Source organism: Haliotis cracherodii, unplaced genomic scaffold (assembly GCF_022045235.1).
Source record: "Haliotis cracherodii isolate W230 unplaced genomic scaffold, xgHalCrac1.p SCAF_57, whole genome shotgun sequence".
NCBI lineage: Eukaryota > Metazoa > Mollusca > Gastropoda > Lepetellida > Haliotidae > Haliotis > Haliotis cracherodii.
In genome coordinates this window covers 75,294-95,750 of record NW_027266316.1, presented here as the reverse complement: position 1 = coordinate 95,750, position 20,457 = coordinate 75,294, and the positions used below count along the sequence as shown (strand labels likewise).

General features: G+C 38.0%; 1 protein-coding gene across 21 annotated transcripts in view; it reads right to left on the bottom strand.

Moving 5' to 3' along the window:
- Positions 1–20,457, bottom strand: part of LOC139444582 (myocyte-specific enhancer factor 2A-like) — a 116,892-nt gene that overhangs the window by 21,754 nt on the left and 74,681 nt on the right. For 12 of the 21 annotated variants that reach the window (XM_071225466.1, XM_071225464.1, XM_071225485.1 and 9 more), the window contains one exon: positions 5,543–5,710. In XM_071225466.1, coding sequence (XP_071081567.1) covers positions 5,543–5,596 — 54 coding nt within the window. In that variant the 5' untranslated portion in view covers positions 5,597–5,710. Of the gene's footprint in view, positions 1–5,542; positions 5,711–8,711; positions 8,909–10,763; positions 10,844–12,018; positions 12,086–12,801; positions 12,965–16,310; positions 16,399–19,231; positions 19,422–20,457 lie in introns of those variants that run through there. The other 9 variants (XM_071225474.1, XM_071225483.1, XM_071225478.1 and 6 more) reach the window with 9 other exon arrangements.

Genomic DNA, 20,457 nt, shown 5'->3' with positions numbered 1-20,457 from the left:
GGAAACATTTAAGTTTTGCTATGACCTAAGACTAATATTCACAGACTTGTTTGTAAATCTCTGCACAAGTTCTGAGCCAGATGTGTTACACAATGACACAGATTAAACACCAACAATCATGTTTAATTCTCTGCACTTCTGATGAGGCCGCTATCAAGAAGTATTAACGGAATCACTTGAATAGCCATTGTCTGCCTAAGTAGCACTTCTTCAAACTATTGCATAATACCCGACAATTCCGACAGATGCACCTCTAAAAATACCCCAGCCAATCAAATCCCACATTACACATTGTCTCCCTTTTTATTGGCTGTAATAAGGCCAGGTGACCAATAACAACAAACATTACAAAAGATGGGGCAAGGAGTATTGTTTGGGCCATCACTAATGACACACAATCAGTGTTTAATCAGACAACTTAAATCAAGAAGCCAATTTTGGGGAATCATTTTGATTAAATGCAATGCCATCAAAACATATTCTCTTGTGAGACAGGTGTGTCCATGTTTCATTGTATTCAACACCATCTGTCTAGAAGATTGCATATCCTAGGTCAAAGGTCACATTCTGTGAACCATCATGGAATAAGACCTTTCTTCCTTGTGTGGATATTAGTAATTAATTGTCAGGACATTGGAACATTGTAACAATCCTGAAGCCTCTTGCACAGTTATTTTTTCAATATACCTTTGTAATGATCTTTCATTAATGAATCATGACCCTATCATGTTTTTTCCATGATATTCTATTGTTAATGTCATTTTCAACCTAGAAAGATAAAAATTCCAAACATATCCTAAAAAATAGGTTTGTTGATATCTTTTCTCAAGCATTAAACACAGTAACTATCTCACATTCAATGTTTCACCTGTATAAATATTTGTGTGGTAGGTAACTAGAACTGTTTACTCACAGACCAAGCCAAACTAGGATGTTTTGCTACTGGTTTCAACAGAATACCTGCTAGTTTAACCACAATGTTTCAGAAATCTGGTCATCTTCGAACAAAGCCTTTCTTCCCAGTACAACCCTTATATAACCCCACTCTCCTCATCCCCATCGAGGGGAAGAACCAGAGACACAGCAGGTATGGTTCGGCAGCTACTGACAAAACACTACCTCTCGGGCATGTCCTGGTAAGGTTAACTGGACAGGAGGACTAGGGGTCAATATACTCCAGTTTCAATTACAATAAATTGCCAATATATCCTTAACGATGTGTGTTTTCTTCGAAAACTCCCCGAGGTTGGACAAAACGGCCGAGGAGAAAGAACCTGGATTCATGCAGTCCACTTAACCTATTATGAGATTTCTGCTGCGGTGAGTGACAAATCGCATAGGTATCAGTGCCCAAGGAGGCCGAACTAATCACAATACTCGGGGCCATCATGACGCACGCTGGACACCACCGCAGACAAAAACCTCTTGACAAAAGAGAACATGTTACACCATGGCTACATGCAATGAAATCTGTCTGGCTGTATTGCACCATTGGCGAGGGATTATAGAGATTTATTCCCGCTGTGGGGAGGTCCCAGCCACACTACAGTCATCTGTGATATGGTGGGCAGATGTGCCTGTGGCGAAGACCGGTCATCCCAGGCCACCAAAGAGTCGTATTACATGCCTACATGGATCATTAACGTAGATAATCCAGCAATTGGATTCTGTCTAAACAAACACTTAGCATGGGTGGCATTTCCCCAAATAATCCTTCAAATTAAGACATTCTTCAATTTCAGAAAATCTTTTCAAACATATTTGAGAGTAATCGGTTTGGTTTTTTCCATCGGAATGACATCACGGTTGTACTTGATATGTCACTTATCTACAGCCATAGCTAACTCTCTGTACAACTGACATATTCCTCACAGCAGGGACTAAGCTATAACTTATCTCGAGGAAGCCATTAATCGTTTGATATGTAATATTGTTACACAATACCTATACTATTAATTTCCTTTTCATCATTATGGAAAACGATCATAAAGTTTTAAGAATAATTAGATGTAAAATGACACCTACATATTGATAAAAGCATTACAGTGTATCAATCTGTCAGTACTGAGTGTGGAGAGTTCTAGCACACTGTGCCATTATTGTCTATAGTGTTGCCTCTGTGGTGATTCAAACATCCCACCTTCCCCTCATTGATAACTATGACCAGTAGGAGGTATGTGTCACTATATCTAACAATGTAATATTAGAGGCATTATATTCTATTTATACCCTTTCAGTTTTAATAATCTGCAAGTTTGCTGGTGTGTAATGGCCACCTCGCAGTGTGCCGGATCCAATGTAGACTTGCACAAGTCACTAAGGCAATAGTTATTAATTTTAATCATAATTTCTAGATTTTGTAAATGATAAGAACAAGTTGTTCTTATGAGAGACTTGTCCATAGATCTAGACTTGACTATTAGGAGGGTAGAATTACTGCACATCCATACACTTTTCTATCAGTACAGCCTTGGAGCAAGGCTAGCTCCGAGGTTACTCCAAAGGTACACGACTAAATGTGACTCATTTCAGTCTCACACCCAAACAACCATGGCTAGGGGCGGTTTGCCACAATTCCAACCACACAATGTAGAGCATGTCAGAGATTTTCACCTGTTTGTCAGGTAAATACAGATTGTTACATCCAGGTGGAGCCTGCCGAGTACAATAGCTGGACACAACTGACCACTGGGCAATTTGTAAACGTCCTGAGAAAAAAAGGTTAATGTTGCGAGTTCAAGACCTTCTTGTTTGTTGGAATGGATTCACTGTCAACAAGACCGCTGGGCCCTCTATTTGCTATTTACCTACTTAATATCTGTAATTTTGATGTCAATGCTTTGTCTACTGCTAGAGGGAGGAAGATGACTTGAATTCAGGGAGACAAACGACCACTGGCGAACAGAATGCTGTTGTCTCAGGTTGAAAGAAAACAGAAATCGTAGCGATTATCTCCTAGGAAATGGTAAACATGGGAACTAGCTACCTCAGCAACTTAAGTTCTCCACACGGAATATTGATAATGTCTGTTAGTAGCTAACTTTTAAAAAGGAACCTACGTTTCTAACTGAAACGTGAAATAACGTGTTCTAAGACGAAACAAGTATATTTTCCTGACTCACCTGAATTCTGTTCAAGAGAATTTCACATGAATCTTATTATTTTATAAGCAGACACATGCAAATTTCTGTAAACAATTTTAATTTTGATTTAAAGTCGTGGGAAATACATTTCAATCATTTCAGTTTACTTACATAAAGTTGTCAATCTACACATAAAAAATCAAACATCCTTCATTTTCAGTTCAAAAATAATTTTGTTAACTTCGATGTTGAATGCCTCGAGGCCTTGGCAAGTAACTATGTTATTTGGGAGCAAGTCTATAGACGTCTGGGTGAGGGTTGGGGTTATTCATAAGCCCCCGTCCCTCCAACAGCTCGTCCCTCCAACAGCCCGTCCCTCCAACAGCTCGTCCCTCTAACAGCTCACAGCCTGGTCTATGTATCCCCACAACGTACCTCCACTAATTAGAAACTATCAATCTTGCCCCAGTCAGTTCTACTCCATTTCCCACCAATATGATTGGCACAAAATCAAACCAGTGGCTCCATGCTGGTGCAGGGTATATATTCCCAGTCCTCCACAACAGTGTTACCGTGTTCAACCACTGGTAACTTGCCGGGCCAGTCGTTCACCAGATTAGATCTATCCCTCAACCACCATTCTAGCATTGATCTACATGAACTTCACTTCTTATACAACAAGTTTCCTAGTTGGATTTCATTCCAATTCCAAACTTTCCAAGATACTATTTTCCTATCACACACGTTTATATTTACAGTACCAAAAAAAATCAGAAAAAATAATGCATACCAACCTAACATATGATAGTGAACTAAATACTTACATCCACCCTCCTTATATTTACTTATTGACCTTAACAAATCCCCAGTTGTCCCAGCTACAACTACTACAAGCCGGAACTAGTCTTACAATTCCGTTACTAATGTTAACACACTGGTGATTGTTCCTCCTAAACTGTTAAGTCACCTCATTTGTTTGAACAACAACCCGTTTCGGGTTTAGAAGAACATCATCAAACCAAACAGCCCAATGCCGGAGATTTAAGTGGCTCACAAATTGTCAGTATGTAGCTGTACAAACGTCCCTATACCAGCATCTGTAAAACACTTCATATATTGACTCAGAGGCCTAGAATCACCCATAATATTGTTTTCTCTTGGCTAGTTCCCACTGGGTTAGAGGGGTTTGTTCAAACAGACTGTGAGACAATCTCTTGTGAACCAGCCAGTTGGTCACAGTTATCAACAACAGCCAGTCATACCTTATCGTGGGTTTTAATCATTTTCGACATGTAGTACAACAATTGGCCTCTCTCTTCTACCTCTGCTTCTGTTAAGCAGTGCCAAGTACTGTGTTTATACCCTTCATCATGGGCTATTTACATATGGCGTATAGTCACAGCGCCATAACTATCCCTGGTAACATTGCATCAGTGTTACCTAATCCACACTCTCCATCATAACGTGTGTGCATGTGCCTTGAATCATAACCTTTTTGACATGTTATGCCCACAAACATAATAGACCCATTGCCATGAGCTGCCATCTCATTACAGCCGTTTAATCTTTCCTAATGTTAACACACAGGCCATGTGGGTGTATGTCTGCACTAAATGTACACTACATCACATAACACTGAGTGAGTGAGTGAGTGAGTGAGTGAGCTGAGTTTAACACTGCCTTCAACATTATTTCAGCTATACGTGTCAGCTCAATGTGTGAGGAGAGCCTAGTGATGCCAGTCATGAACATTTAACACGCTGTTGAACTCACACAACCAGACATGCACACAGAACCAGTCTGGAAGCAATAACTTAAGTCTAATGATCACTACTGACATGGAAAGCTAGTACCATTCAACATGAAGCCATTTATTCCTGTTAACAAAAACATTATATTATTTAATTCCGCTATATAATCAATGAACTAAGTAGTGGTATGCTGTCTGTGTTGAATCTCTCCGAGAGAATAATGTATTACATTTTAGCGAAGATTAATAAAGTAGTTTTTCAACATCGCAACATGAATGTAAACAGGACATAGAATAGATGGACTTGGCCTAACACATGAACTTGTATTGTGGCAGGACCACTTGTGCTATTAACTACCTACAGCTTAAACAAATCCTGCTTGTTTTAATCATATGTGCATGTGTAAATGTTATGAGTTTTTTACACAGATGTGAGCTTGGATCGGCAACATCACATACATAATGGAGCCATGTATGTTTTTTAAGCGACAAGCAAATGCCTTGCTCACATATTCCGAGTGTCATGCACTTCTAGGCCCATACTCGCTGAAGGGAGCCATTTAATATTCCTTGCCACGATGCATCAGCTTTGAGATGACACATTGTTCTCTTTCTTATACTCTTCGAAGACTATTCAGGTAGAATCTTTATAAATAATAAGTCACCGACAAAAAGAGGATGAAGAACATAAAAATCAAATGACACATACCTGACGATTGCGTTCATCGCCTATTCGCGAGATCTGGATTTTTTTGCGCCCCATGCTGGAAGTAGGAGATTTGGTTGATTGAGCCAATATTATGCCGTACGTGGAACCGGGAAGGAGAAAAAAGTGATGGACTTGGCACTGGTACCTCAGTCGAGTCTGCTGTCAACTCTGAAATCAAGAGAGAGGTGTGAACAACAGGGTCACATTCAGATGCCAGCACCTCCATGAGGAGCAGGTGCCTCTCAAACAACACTCAGCACCTGAACACAAACTCACAACTCAACCCAAGGTCGTATTCTTCACACTATCTTAAAAGAAATGAAGAAAACACTTTTGATTATTTTGAGCTGTAAGTTAGCAGGATGAAAACATTACAAGAACTATGATTAAAGAAAATACCATGGATTACTCAGAGCTGTTGGCTTAAAGTCCGAGTTTAATCGTTTTTGAGGATGCATCTTCAACGAAGAAATTAGTGATTAGCAATTGGCTTTAATTATTTTCCAGTTATATGAGCTAATTGCGAGGATACTCAAGTCGGCTTAAATCATACAAATCCTGCACTGGTTTTAAAACTGTTCCTGTGTTTTTTTTCCAAATAGAGTTTTGTATTGCAGAGTATCATAAAATATCATTTAAAACTTTGTTATTTAATTTATAGCCCTTAACATGAAATATCTAAAGAATGCCGTTAATGTCAAATTGTTTATTTTCTCATTTATGAGCAATCAATAATTAATTATAAATTATTTCTTCAAATTAATGATGAATGTTAAAATTTTAGCTGAATTCCCAATACAACCTCTGATACAGCCACGACAACTCTTTCTGTATGTGAAGTAGTCACGTGGAGATTTTCAAATGGTGACAACTCAAGTCAGGGAAACAATAAGAATAGGGTAATGAATGCACACAGCATACCAAAATACAACACTCAACATAAACTACACCATATCAAATGCCACAACTGGCATCAGACTAATGGTCACCTCAAGTGCCCTGTCACAAAGGGTCTGCCATCAACTGAGTGAGAACACACTGACACCCACCAACCCTCTACCTTCACTATATATTACAAATGCCTGCTGAACATAATTATTTCATCAGAGAAATACCCCATTGACAGTCAGTCTATCGATACAGGTAAAGCTGACAATCACAAATCACCTGTATGTGTGACATCAACACCTGAACATACCGATATTGACACATCACATTGTCTAGAACAGTTGTCAGCTGTAAGTAATGGCTGATCGTCTGACCCTTGAAATCAGAACTACCCAAGTGCATCGCCAACCAATAAGCATTTATTGTGTAGTGAGGGATTCCCCTAGATTCCACAGAAACTCATTCATAATTCAGCTATAATTAGCAAGGTTGTGTTCACTAGAAGGTCTGATGCAAGTCCATAGATAGAAATAGTAGTTAGGGAACAAACACCCCTTGAAAATAATTGATCCAAATAATCTATATTTGCTGAGACTGACGCTGAATGACGCAGATGAAGTAATAGTCCGTGTCAAGAGGCTGGTTGTAGACAATAGTAAATATCAATACTACGAGTACTCCATTTCACCTGTCATACCGAGTGAATGACGACAGTCTAAGGTCACTGATTACAGTGGAGGTCTGCACAAATATAGCACACAATGTCGTCATTACACTCCTAAACCCCCATGTAAATTGTAAATATAAAACGTCAATGCCAGAGAATAATCGGTCTCTATAATTCTCCAAAACAGATTCCATTGGGTGTAAAAAGAAAAATTGTAATGATAATAATATGAATGGATCACTTAAAATCAGTGACGACACCAGGTTTTTGTGAAAAGGGTAAGCATGTCCTGTCTTAACCCTCTTATTTATTACATGTGGGTGTGAGACACAAATGTATTTTTCTTTGAACATTTATATGAAGGTACAAGATGGAAGTCTCTGAGTTCTGTACAATACCACCCTATCCTCTGACTATCAGAAACAGAAACATAAATCGTAGCTATTATCTTCTAAGAAATAGTAAACATGGAAACTAGCTATCTCAGCAACCTAAGTTCTCCACATGGATAACCTCTGATAGTAGCTAATTTTTACACCAACATAATTTGAAAATGTGAAACAGACTAATTTCAAACTGCTGCTTTTGACAATTTTGTTTGAATTTTAATTCAAGATAAATATTTAGAAAAATATTATTGAAGTGAATCAAATTCATAGTTTATAAACAAATTCTCCTGCCATGCATCAGTTCTGTTTGTGTTGTAGGTGTACATCGCCTGCCCCTATCGTCAACGGTCTAACATGATCTTTACTAAGCTCCCTTTTCCTATTTGAGATGATTCTTAATCTTGTAACAATTCACATTTTTACGTGGACATATTTGTGGCCTACCCCATGGAGGCACATCGGTCTAGAAAATTGCTAAAACGGGAAACCAAATTGCACTGGCCTACTTTAATTTCTCTATGCCCAATCCTACACTATGGGGGAGGTGGAGGCACTGTAAATATGATGTTGATGTGAGTTGTCAGAACAGCAGAGCTCTTGGATAAGGTCACAGTGTATAACATTGCCCATTAATACGAGTCTGGGAGGAAGCAGCCCTGCCTAAAATATCTCAGTTAAAAATAAACTGTAGTTATAAACAACACTAATAACTGCAGGGCTATGGCAGGGAGACACAGATTGTCTGCATAGCTCGTGTGAAGACAAGGTGGTTTGTGACCAACTCCACCATCAATCATACATCATCCAAACACATGATCACATCAGACAAGTGGCCAGCATTATACAGAACAATCAACACACAGTGCCATTTAGAAAGTGGTTAAATGTAACGACTGTTATATTCAATATAGTATTATTCAAAATATAACATTTGTTACAATGAACACACTAGATAAATTCATCACAACCTCAAAAGGATATAACCTCATCTACTAAAATATCTCCTGATTAGTCACAAGCCAAATAAATATCAGTGAATTAAACCACTTGATGTCGAAAAAAACTCTAAAACTGGCCTACAGTGCGTACATGACGTGTTATGCAAGAAGCTGTGTATATAAACTTGTCTGTTTGCACACTTCACATTCCGACACACCAACGAGATTCACCTGTCCTACCTGAGATGGTGGTAGAATTAACAAGCCTGTCTATTACATTAGCCTACCTGTCACCACGAACACACAGCTGACATCTGCATCGCCGACTCACCAGAAAACACTGGTCAAATGGATGTCTTTTTCGACTGACCTCCCTTCCAAATCCTCACCTAATTCCCGATTTGATCACACAATTATGCCGGAGTCTAGCTACCAAGGAACTCATTCAATATTCTCCTCACTGGTTCAGCATGTTCACTCCGACCTCATTAAAACTATCCCGAAACGCCCCCGTGCCAAGCGCGCAATCAAAACAACATGCTACTTCAGCACTAGGTATGACCACAATAGGATTTCCCATTGCTTGATAGGTAAATGACCAGAAGCATCCTAACACACCTTTCCCCTTCGTCTCGCGGACCGTCATTACCTCGCCACAGCAGCCAATCAATATAGCGATATGGAGTCATGGGTATTTCATACTCCATTACTTGAGTCTAATTACTCCTACCCCAGGGGCCAAATGACCCGCTTAGCGTCCAACCAAGACTCTCCCCATCTCTAAAAGAACAGGACAGATTTCAGCTAGAGAAACAGCCTAACTGTGATCGATAATGTCTGCATCATACAAATTACTTTTTTCACCCTACATGAAAATACATTTTTAGCACAGTGGATCTCAAGCCTCTCTCAACCTCTGACTTCATGGTGAGACATAGCACCCATTAATTTGTCAAAGTGACAATCCAGTCTCAAAATGTGCATTTTAATCAACAATTCAACAATTCAAAAAACATCTCCCATTGATTCTGCAACTTAAAGCCTTAATATGGTGGAAGCCGGTTTGGAACCCCATTCAATATTTACAATCTTTTTAAGAAGAATATCTTTCCATAAATTATTTTTTCATATCAACGGTTTTTCAATAACATCTCATTGTGCATGATCTAGAGATATATTTATTTCCAAAAATGTCAAATAATACTTGTAAAATGTCAAATAATATTGTAAAATATAAAATAATCCTGGAAAACAGTCAAATCATACTAAGTCTTGTAAAATGTCAAATAATACTTGCAAAATGTCAAATAATACTTGTAAAATATAAAATAATACTGGAAAACAGTCAAATCATACTTGCAAAATGTCAAATAATACTTGTAAAATATATAATAATACTGGAAAACAGTCAAATAATACTTGGAAAATGTCAAATAATACGTGTAAAATGTCAAATAATACTTGTAAAATATATAAAATAATACAGGGAAAACATCAAATAATACTGGAAAAATCTAAAATCATAATACAGGTGAAAGTAGAAAATATACCAGCAAATGTAAAAAAATAAAATCTAAATGGCAAAAATCACATCTAATACTAACAAAAATGTAAAACATTTTGCCAATCACAGTCTTAAACACCAATCACCATTCTGCATACACAAGTCTCACCCAATATATATTCCAGGAGGGGGTCTACTACCTCCCATACCTTCTAGGTAGATCATTTATTCTCCCAACTCCCAACACGATATTTCTAGTAACGTATGTTACAGACAGAGATCAGCTACTCGTGTCCTGAAACTTGGGTGTGTCTAGTACAATGGCCACTTACATGCAGGGAGATATATGACAGCTATGTCCTAAAGACTATATACCACGGCTGCAATGTTAACAGCAATACATATAAATGTTATAGGAATGTCCTCCTCATGATTGGGTCAGTAAAGAGCAGAAATTGAGACGACAGGTTTTATGACTAACATTCTGATCATGAAACAAACATTATGACTTCATTTCTAACAAGATAATCTCTCATGATGCCAACAGATCAATGACAAGTAATATCTTATAACATAATAAAATAATATTACAACAGTGCCATGAAATGAAACATAACTTGTAACATTAAGTAAGTGTTGACTGAAGACAATGTCGCTAATAGCCCCAAGTTACATTTTTAACATAACAAGAAAAAAGCTGAAATATGTCTGAAACAAGTTGATAACCCTTACATCACGTGTCAAACAAGTTCAATACCAGTACATCACTATCTACATCAGGAGAACAATACTCATTGTACAGATCAGAATAATATGGATATTGTGACAACTCTACCTTAAATGTCTGTGTGACGTGTATGACCCATATGGGTGTGATGTAAGTATATAGCTCCCACTAGTTGTGTCCATCAGGAGATTCGGTCACTGACAGGAAGCGAGAGCTGTGACAGTGCTATACAAAAGTGGGTGCATCTGGACAATAGTAGGACACTTGGTGGCGGGGAATATTGGTGTAGGAAGCAGGAAACAGCCCAACACCAGGCAACAAATCACAACAACGTAGGACCTGGGGGAATTCCCTGCATCACACACAGTTCAACTCCCTGCCACTTGTTTCCATGGAACATCAGACTAAATGAAGAGAATTTAAACACTCTCGTCCACACAGGATATTCATAGTGTAAGGATCCTTCCTCAGAAATCTAAAGTTACTTACAGCCAGTATGACTAATATACTGTACATTACTAATAACTTCTCATCAGAAATATTCCTCTAACAGGCAATCACGTATTCAGTGAACAAAAGAAAAAAAGGTCATCATTCGGAAGAGAATTTATGGATGTCAACCTCTTATTTATTCTTTATTTACCTGATGAAGGAGTAAGTATATACTCCTAAACATTGTTTCCTCATAATAAAGAAGTTGACATCAATTAATTCTCTTCCTTATGTGCATCACTTCTAAATGCCTCTTAAAGACTTTAAGTTTATCATTCTCATTTCAAAATTCATAATTGATTTATTTTATCAAGTCATTTGTAAATAGATGCTCATTTTGATCTTACATCAAAACACAACATCTATTTAAAAATACACTTGAAAAACTATGATTGTGATGAAGACAAGTTTTATGGATAATAACATCTATATTGTTTATAACTTTTCAGGGCTACTTTTTTCCCCTTCAGGGAAGTGGCGTAGCGCTGAAACATTGTTACAATAAGAAGTTGTGAGCGGTATCCGGTTTCATGTTTCCATGTTTTTCCAAATTCTAAATGCCTATCAAAGGAATGAATCCGATATAAACACATATTCACATTCCTATCCAAAATTCTATTTCACTCCCTTCATTATGTTTAAGAGACTGGCTCATTCTTGAAACCAAGGCCACATTAACATTGTGTGTACCAGTGTGGAGGGCGAGGCAGCTAGATATACCCCATAGATGCTAGCCTCTTCACACTAGCTAGTGTTTTAGTAGTATACACACAAACACGGCACTAAAACAGCACCACACACAGCTTATGCATCTGGAAGGTAACGTCTACAAACAAATAGTCGGCCCTGGAAGACAGTGAGTAGCACTTACACGTGGTAGCTAACCCAGTTGTCCATCAGCACTATAGAATGGATGAACTATGGTGTAACGATGCCAAGTTACCATGTCTAGGGTGTACACTCAACATGTAGGTCAGATATGCCTGAGGGTAATTTTTAAAAGGCCAACACTATCATGTGGTAGACTTGACTGGCGAGTGAATGTATTACAGATTCTTTCATGTACAGATAGAAATTTCATTTCTATTAAAAGATCATTGTTTATTTAATACATGTAGGGGATAGCACATAGTAGGTAATTGTGTTTTAGTCATTTCAAGAATAATTCCCGGGCTTGATGAGAATTGTGTAACGAATTGGTGTCATTTGAGACATTAACGTCCTTACATGATAAACCAATACTTTTCATTTTAATTAATTTGATATATATCTTCTATCAAAATTGTTGAATCACATTTAATTAAATTTTATAGCTTACAGAAATATGCTCTCATATACTTTAAAACATCATGAAAGGAAGACAGAACTATTCACGTTAGTAAACAAAAGTAAAATCAATCTGAATAATGACAGCTTCAAAATCTCTACATCTAAAAATATATTGCTTCTGAAAACAAAAAATGATTCCATTCATTAAACGGTCATAATTGGGAAAAGCCACTTGCATCTACAACTTGAAATAGCTGTACAAGAGCAAGATGGTGTCTCATTCCTTGACGTCATGAAAGCAACGCGAACGTCTCTCGCCTGTGAAACCGTACACTACTACAACTGTCATTCTGACAACATCAGAAATCAACACGAGCCAACTCACCAATTAAAATCATACAGTCAGTTTTCCAACTCCAGGAAGTCACAACACTGGAAATTGATGAAGTAAAATGTTCCTAAATCCACAGCTAGTACAACACAAAATCCCAGATAAAAACACTCGCTCCCAGCCCTTGTATAGGAAAAATATCACAAACAATCTACTAGGTATCTCCAACACTTGTCTATCCTCAGGCTGTTGTTTGTGCCTGAGACGCTGCAAGCTACAGTCACCTGTACAGGTAGATTAATCTAGCTGTGTGGAGATAGGTGGCCATGTTAGCGCGCGAAGGTAAGGCCACAGCCACAGGATAAACCAGCTGACCTTTCCTGCCCTAGGGGGCAGCAAAGTGCCGATAGCATCACTCGTAAGTTACGGTCACAATTACCCTCTACATCTAATGATGAGAACATCCACATCCACATCAACACACGTTCAGTATTTCATTAAGGCCCATATACTATGAACACATGTTTAGTACATCCATATTTTTTCACTACATTAAAACCTATATTTTTATCACTACATTAAAATCTATATTTTTATCACTACATTAAAACCCATATTTTTATCACAACACTAAAACCCATATTCTTATTAAAACCCATATTTTTATCACTACACTAAACCCATATTCTTATTAAAACCCATATTTTTATCACTACACTAAACCCATATTCTCATCACTTCAACTCCTGAGATGTGATAACTGGGACACAGCACAAATGGGATTAACAAAAACACAAAATTTGAAATCTGTAAATATTATAATTATTTTTTCCTTAATATTTTGAAGCATGAAGTTCATGTTCCACAATTTCTGTCTCAATCAAGGCACCCTACATCCATAGGAGGGAGAATATTCTGAGAGTGAACTAACATACCCACATGCTCCATACCCCGAGACAGCCGCCATCCTTCCAAGTGATTGAGATGAATGCACAAATGTTTAACACACTCTTCACTGCTTTCCTTTAAATGTATTGCCATGGCAACAAGGTATGATCTTAACACCTATTGCAAGCTGTTTTTTCTCTGTCACCTAACACCGGCGAGGAGCTTTCGACCAAAATGGATACCAGTCCTAACACATGAAACTAACACACAAAACAACGTTAGGTTACAGCTGTCAACGAATTTCATACATAGAATATATTCGTATATTGCATATTGATTGTTGAATGGATGGGAAAAAATAGCCATGACATCAACATGACATTTCCCCATTCATGTTCAATCAATGAGATTTTTCCTTCACTGCACGCACCTCTAAACTTGTGATCAACATCATGCATATACACCTAGCAATGCTTATTTCTACAAAATATCTACTTTGTTACTAATTAAGATACACTTGATCCATCACAATTAGGAAATAATTTCAGCGAAAATCAAACAAACTAAATATGTGATATGCTTCATTCATGAAACATCCACACTAATCAATCTATTATACAAGGTAAAAAACAATTATCACAAAAAAGATGGAAATATATTTTCCACTTCTTGTCCCTTGCTAAATGTGGAATGGCGACCTGGTTGGTGTGTTATGATGAAATGCATGAGGGTCTGCTGGAGGTTTATTGTGCAAGTGTGGCTACTGTTGATCTCCTGGCGTGACCACCAGCTTTACCAGGCGACTGGAGCAAGCCATAGAGGGAATAATTATGCACCAGCAACAACTCAGGCTAGTAAGACTTCCTTTGTCGCTATTAGTCCTCTCTCCAGCTCCTTTCCTATTGACGTCAGCGTTTCGAGTTTCGCAAAGGTGCGCTACTCGCAAGAGCAGGGCTACGAGAACTCTGCAATGTTGAGACAGAGGTCTCTCATTTAGATTTAAATGACAGGCTTAATATAAGGATGGGCAGATGAAAATATGTTGCGTTTGTAGACAGCTCATGTTGCCGCTATTTTCAGTGTCTCAAAACCCTGTTTTTTGTCTAAATATGGAATAAACAGATTTTTCTATTTATTTCCTAACCATGCCACATAATCACATGTGTGGTAACAGTACCAAGAGAAAAGAAGCGCTAAATTGTCCAAATGTCAACAGATGACCAGAGGCTAAAAATATATTATATTGTTATAACATAAACATATGAATTGTACTCGTAAACTGAAATATTTCCCCTATTTAGCATTTAGATTCAGATTAGAAATATTTTAGATAAAATATCCAAAATACCAAACACGATGAACAGGACCTCCCCAGTGTGCCATCCAACATGAGGATGTCATCTGCAGGTAAAATAATATTGCCAGAACAAAGACCTCCTTCACAAGAATATACCTTTTTCCCCAGAAACATTCAAACCACAAGACATCATTAAAACCTATAATTCTTCAAAGACAATGATATTCCATGTAGAGGAGACAACTAAAATCCTATTTCCTCTGTAAAAACATGCTGTCTGATCAACCTACTCATGGCAATTCATTGCTGCCCTACAAAATCTTAGACAAATGAAGCAAAAAAAATTTCGACAAGTTTCATCCTCAAAGGATTTTATAGGAGATTGCGGCAAGCGGTGAACACCTGACCTATATCGTGGGGGCTGAACAGGATACAGCAGAGGAACATGGGACGATCAATTATCGAACCAATCCTCGCACATACATCAACAAGCAAGGGGCCTACCAACAGGAACCACAGCAGACTCCTCCTTCAATCACAGTCAACTTCTAGCATTGTGCCTGTCAGAATACAAATGAAAACTTTCCTGTGACTTCTAAACAGTTTTATATGTCTCTTAAATGTATCTATGTCTAGTCAGCTGATAAACACAGGCAGTTACAATTTTACAATGAAGCTGAGGCTGTGTTGTTTTTTTTCCTTGATACCCGGATATGCAGTGTGAGCGCTCCTTCCTTCAAAGTAAGGAAGTCTAAACTTGGTAGCAAAACAAAGCATCACCAGGATGCAGCCCATGCAGTAGTGAAGAGAATGTCGATGGGAGTTACAAACAACATTGTTTTTTGAAAGTGCATTACAAAGATGTGGGGCTGTTCACCCACTTTAGTGAAAGTTTTCTGGTTCCTCACAGCGACGATCAGAAATACGCAGATGAAACACAAAATGGAAGCTGAAAGAGGAACAGGCAGAGGAAGCATCCAGTCACACGCTAAGTTTGGCTGGAGCTCCATTTCAGAGAGCAACATATTGTGACATACTTCTCTCTAAGAAATTAAGAAACTAGGGCACAAACTGGAATAGTTTGAGGGAAATAGTATGTAATAGACCAGTAAGTCAATCTGTAGTCTGCTCTACCTTAAACAACATCAGCTGTCAGCTAACATTCCTACACTAGCAGGAATATACAGGGTAGTGCAAGCCTGATTAAATCAACCTTGATTAACTCAACATATCACTAAATACTATGACAGAATCCCTATTGTCACAATAGTTTACTGTTATAACACAACTTTTCTTGAACCATTTTGTCCTAAAATCCCATGGACTTGACAAGGTTTCACTGTAAAGTGAACAGGAAGTGACATCACTGAAAACATACCTGTGCTATCAACTGGATATATGTCCACCTTATAAGAAGATGCAGGGGTCAATATGAACAGCAAGATTCCCACATCCTTACTCCGTCCTCACAACTGAGATACTGACACCCCACATCCCCATCTACCCCTCCAATCCCCCTCCTTGCCCCCCCTGCACCTGCCCCTCCCCCTCAAACAGCTGTTCCACAACAACATCCTAACATGCAACCAGGGCACATGATTACAGCGATTGGTCAAATTTGGGGGGAAGCCCACACGACTGAGGGTTTGCGGCAGGTGTCCCGTGGCCTTGCTCTTCACGATAATGGACAGTGGTCAGCTAATGCAACTGTCCCGGCAGATGACCAGAACAGCGCCCATCATCACACACTCACAATGGTGGGGGCTAATGTAATCGTACCAGGAGTCGGCACAAATAAAGCCACGTGCCGACCTCCTCTGTCCTGCGGTGAGTTCACAGGGAGTCTGAAGGGGGGCCTGAAAGGAGGGATGCCCTCCTCATTTCTCACAACTTTTCATCTTAAGGTTTGGTAGTTTAAGGACAGTGGTCATTTGAGGGAGACCATCATGGGTCCCATACATCATGACTTCTAATCTGATGACAATGGTGGCCTCTGGACCGTTCCCCTTGAAACAAGGGGTCAGCGCTGTTCAATGGGAGGGTTAAATTAGCTGACAGGTTCAAATGAGGGGAGTCATGTAAAGGCTTGTACAATTCACCTCTGAGCATCTGCACCCTACTAGCCCTCTGATTACATCAAGTAATCTCATCTCAAGGAATTTGTTGACTTTTCCAAAAATTATCTTGAAACCCCAGAAACATTTATACTGTAATGATGGTAATCTTTTTCACAAAATATTGAGATATAAATCAATTTGGCTATTAAAGTAAACAACACTAAAGATGACTGGTTAAGACAACACTGATATACAAATGTTGTCAGTTTGATAAATAAAATCATCAATATTATCAATATGAATATAATCATTAATATTGTCAATATCATAAAAATAATCATCAACATTGTCAAAATGATGAAAATAATCATCAACATTGTCAAAATGATGAAAATAATCATCAACATTGTCAATATGATGAAAATAATCATCAACATTGTCAATATGATGAAAATAATCATCAACATTGTCAATATGATGAAAATAATCATCAACATTGTCAATATGATGAAAATAATCATCATCATTGTCTTTTCTTTCCCCATCAAATTACATCTACACACAAGCTATTTTTGAGAATTCTTGAATTTCTGCATTAAGCCATTTGAACATCTAAATAAACCTTTATATTATTAGAAAATAATTCCAATTTTAATATGACATTGTTAGACTGAGATATTCATCTTCTTCCTATTTTCAGTGCAAAATAAAACAATCATATTTGCACCCATCAAACAGTCACAAGAGTGGCAGTCTTTGAAAGACATTTTGAGTAATGTTGGCACTTAATAGACAAAACATTTGTGTTCAATTTCAGATCCATTTCAATCCAACCTCTGAATCTGTTAATCCAAATCTAGATCAAATTCATATAAAGCAGATAAACGTCCATTCAAAATGGTTGCTACATGCGTCCGCCTCACAGGTGTGAGGTACACATTGTCATGGACGGGAGTCAGTGACAAGACAATTGTCCATGGCACGTGGCGGTCAGTCGTGCGCCCATCTGTTCAGTGGAGCGGTCAGTCGCGGTCACACTCCGGACAGAGGACAGGTGATTTAGTGGCTGGGCGGACACATGGTTCTATGTGAATCTTCAATGTTAGAGAGGGGAATCTTCCCATCACGGCAACAATAATCAAAGAGACTTCAGACAACAATTAGCTGCACACTCTGTGATTAAATTCAAATAAATAAAATGACCATGGGTCAAGCTGTCAAAATCAGTGGATATTAAGGAGATCAATGTCAACATATTTTTCTGCATGTCCAAAGAATATTTATAAAAAGAGTAAAGTGCATATGCCCAGTCAAAAGTTCATGTCTGGAGATAAACATAGCAGTATTGATAGCTAGTTCTTTAAAAGAAGCTATCATTTTCTCACCAAATTTGGAAATTGGATATTGATATCGTGCTAGGACCTTCAGGAAAAAAGTAAACATATGGCACTGTATTTCAAACCTAAAACATGAATTAGAGAAAGTAAACAAAAGACAATTATAGAATCAATACAGATTGAATACATGACAAGTGGATACAAAATAGTTAAAAATCAAAATATTCTTGTTATTTAAATCTAGTAAACTTGTCTTTTCTATTTTCCCCACTTAAAAAATCCATTAAATACTAAAAATGATGATTGTAGTGATGCCTTTTAAGAGATTCAAACTTTTTTAGAGGAAAGATAAAAAGATAAAATGATAAATGTCAAGCACAGAATGTTGGCAGGAACAATAATGATCAATTTTTCAAGGTGCTTTTGAAAAAACACATCTATTTTCAAAGTAAACTCAGTGAAGCCAAAAAGTCCCTGAAGTGAGCCTGAATAAAAGGAAATGTTTAGTCAACCAGATCTGTAATTCTGAAGGACACAATTCCGATAAGGATAATGAGAGAGAAAGTTGCTATAGAGACCAACATTAAAACAAGAAGCGTGGAAAACCCAGCGATGTAAACAAAACCTGTCTGTCAATCTAACAGCATCCTGACATCGTCTCATGCAATCATTTCACCTAGAAACAGTACCGTTATTTTTACTCAAAGACTAAAGCCAAACAGACTACCGATATAGCTCACCAAGGAGTTGGTTTCTAAATTCGACAGAAGCCATCTAAATATACCCAGAGAGAAGAGGTACCGAAATAAATTAACCACACATTCAACCAAAATAGCAGTACGAGGGCAATAGGAATGAGTGTATCAAATATGATAGGAACGGCACCAGGGCAGTAAGTCTCCTACCTGAGATCAATAGTCATCACCTGTAAATCAGCCCCACAATCAGGAGGATTGTCCGTGCAAATCCTAGCCAACACTCAAATGGAAAGAAAATCAAACTGTATGTGGAGTATGAAAGTTGTTGAAGCTGTAGGCAGCAGAGGAAGAGAGGCGGAGTGTTCACTGTCAGGTATGTGCTAGTCTTCTTCCCGTGCAATACGACACTCAGCTTATCGTAGAGGTGTATGACGTCAGACCCGCATTCTTCAGCCGTAGCACACCACGGAGGCACCAGTCTACTGGCAGAGGAATTGGTCCTTCCTTCTCTCCAATGGATCCCCCCACTAGCCCCTCACTCTCACCAGATGCTGGGGAACACGTCTATACCCAACAGACCCTCCTTAGGAACCCTGCCTCCTGCCAGTCCTTCAGACCGCTCTTACTTCCTATTATATCAATTAGTTTCCATATCATCCATCTAAACGCAGTGCCAGCTTCACATCCAACCTTGCTGGGATCATGACTTGACTCAAGATGTGCTTCTTACACTGTCTCAGCTTATTAAGGAGATCCATTATTAATATGTGATCAGATGATCAGATTTTTATGTCCATGTGTGATCTTCCCAACGTTTGATAAATCATTAGTTACCTCAGTACAATGACACCACAACTTCCAAACAAGACTGATATAGATATGGGCAATACAGAATGTATGTCATGTCAAGGATTTAATATGTTGAGATATTGACATATTTAGAATATTTGGAATATTTAGTATAAAATGTCAGATATAGAATAATGTATAACAATGTGACATGTCGAATAATCAGTATATATCATGTCAGATGTGTAGTATTTTGTCACTATGTGGTATATGGAATATTGAGCTTATATCGTGCCAGATATATATTTAGCTCATCACATGTGGCACATAAATCAAGAAGGAACTGGTTAAACTAAAACAAAACTGTGAGTACTTGTTTAATCAATACAAATTCACTTCCCTTACATAAAGTCGGAAAACACAAGGCCTCGTTTCTATTCAAGTCAATAATGCCTTGTTCAGGGTTATCTTGATTACTTATAAATTATTTTCTTCCCTTCATAAATATTTCAAGTAAAGCCAGTACATTCTGAAACTAAATCCGTCATACCAAAACCTTGTCAGAACTTGTACCCAAAGCTTTAAATCATGGAAATCATTCTTCATGTTAACCACGATTGTGTCATACGTCATTAATAACAAAC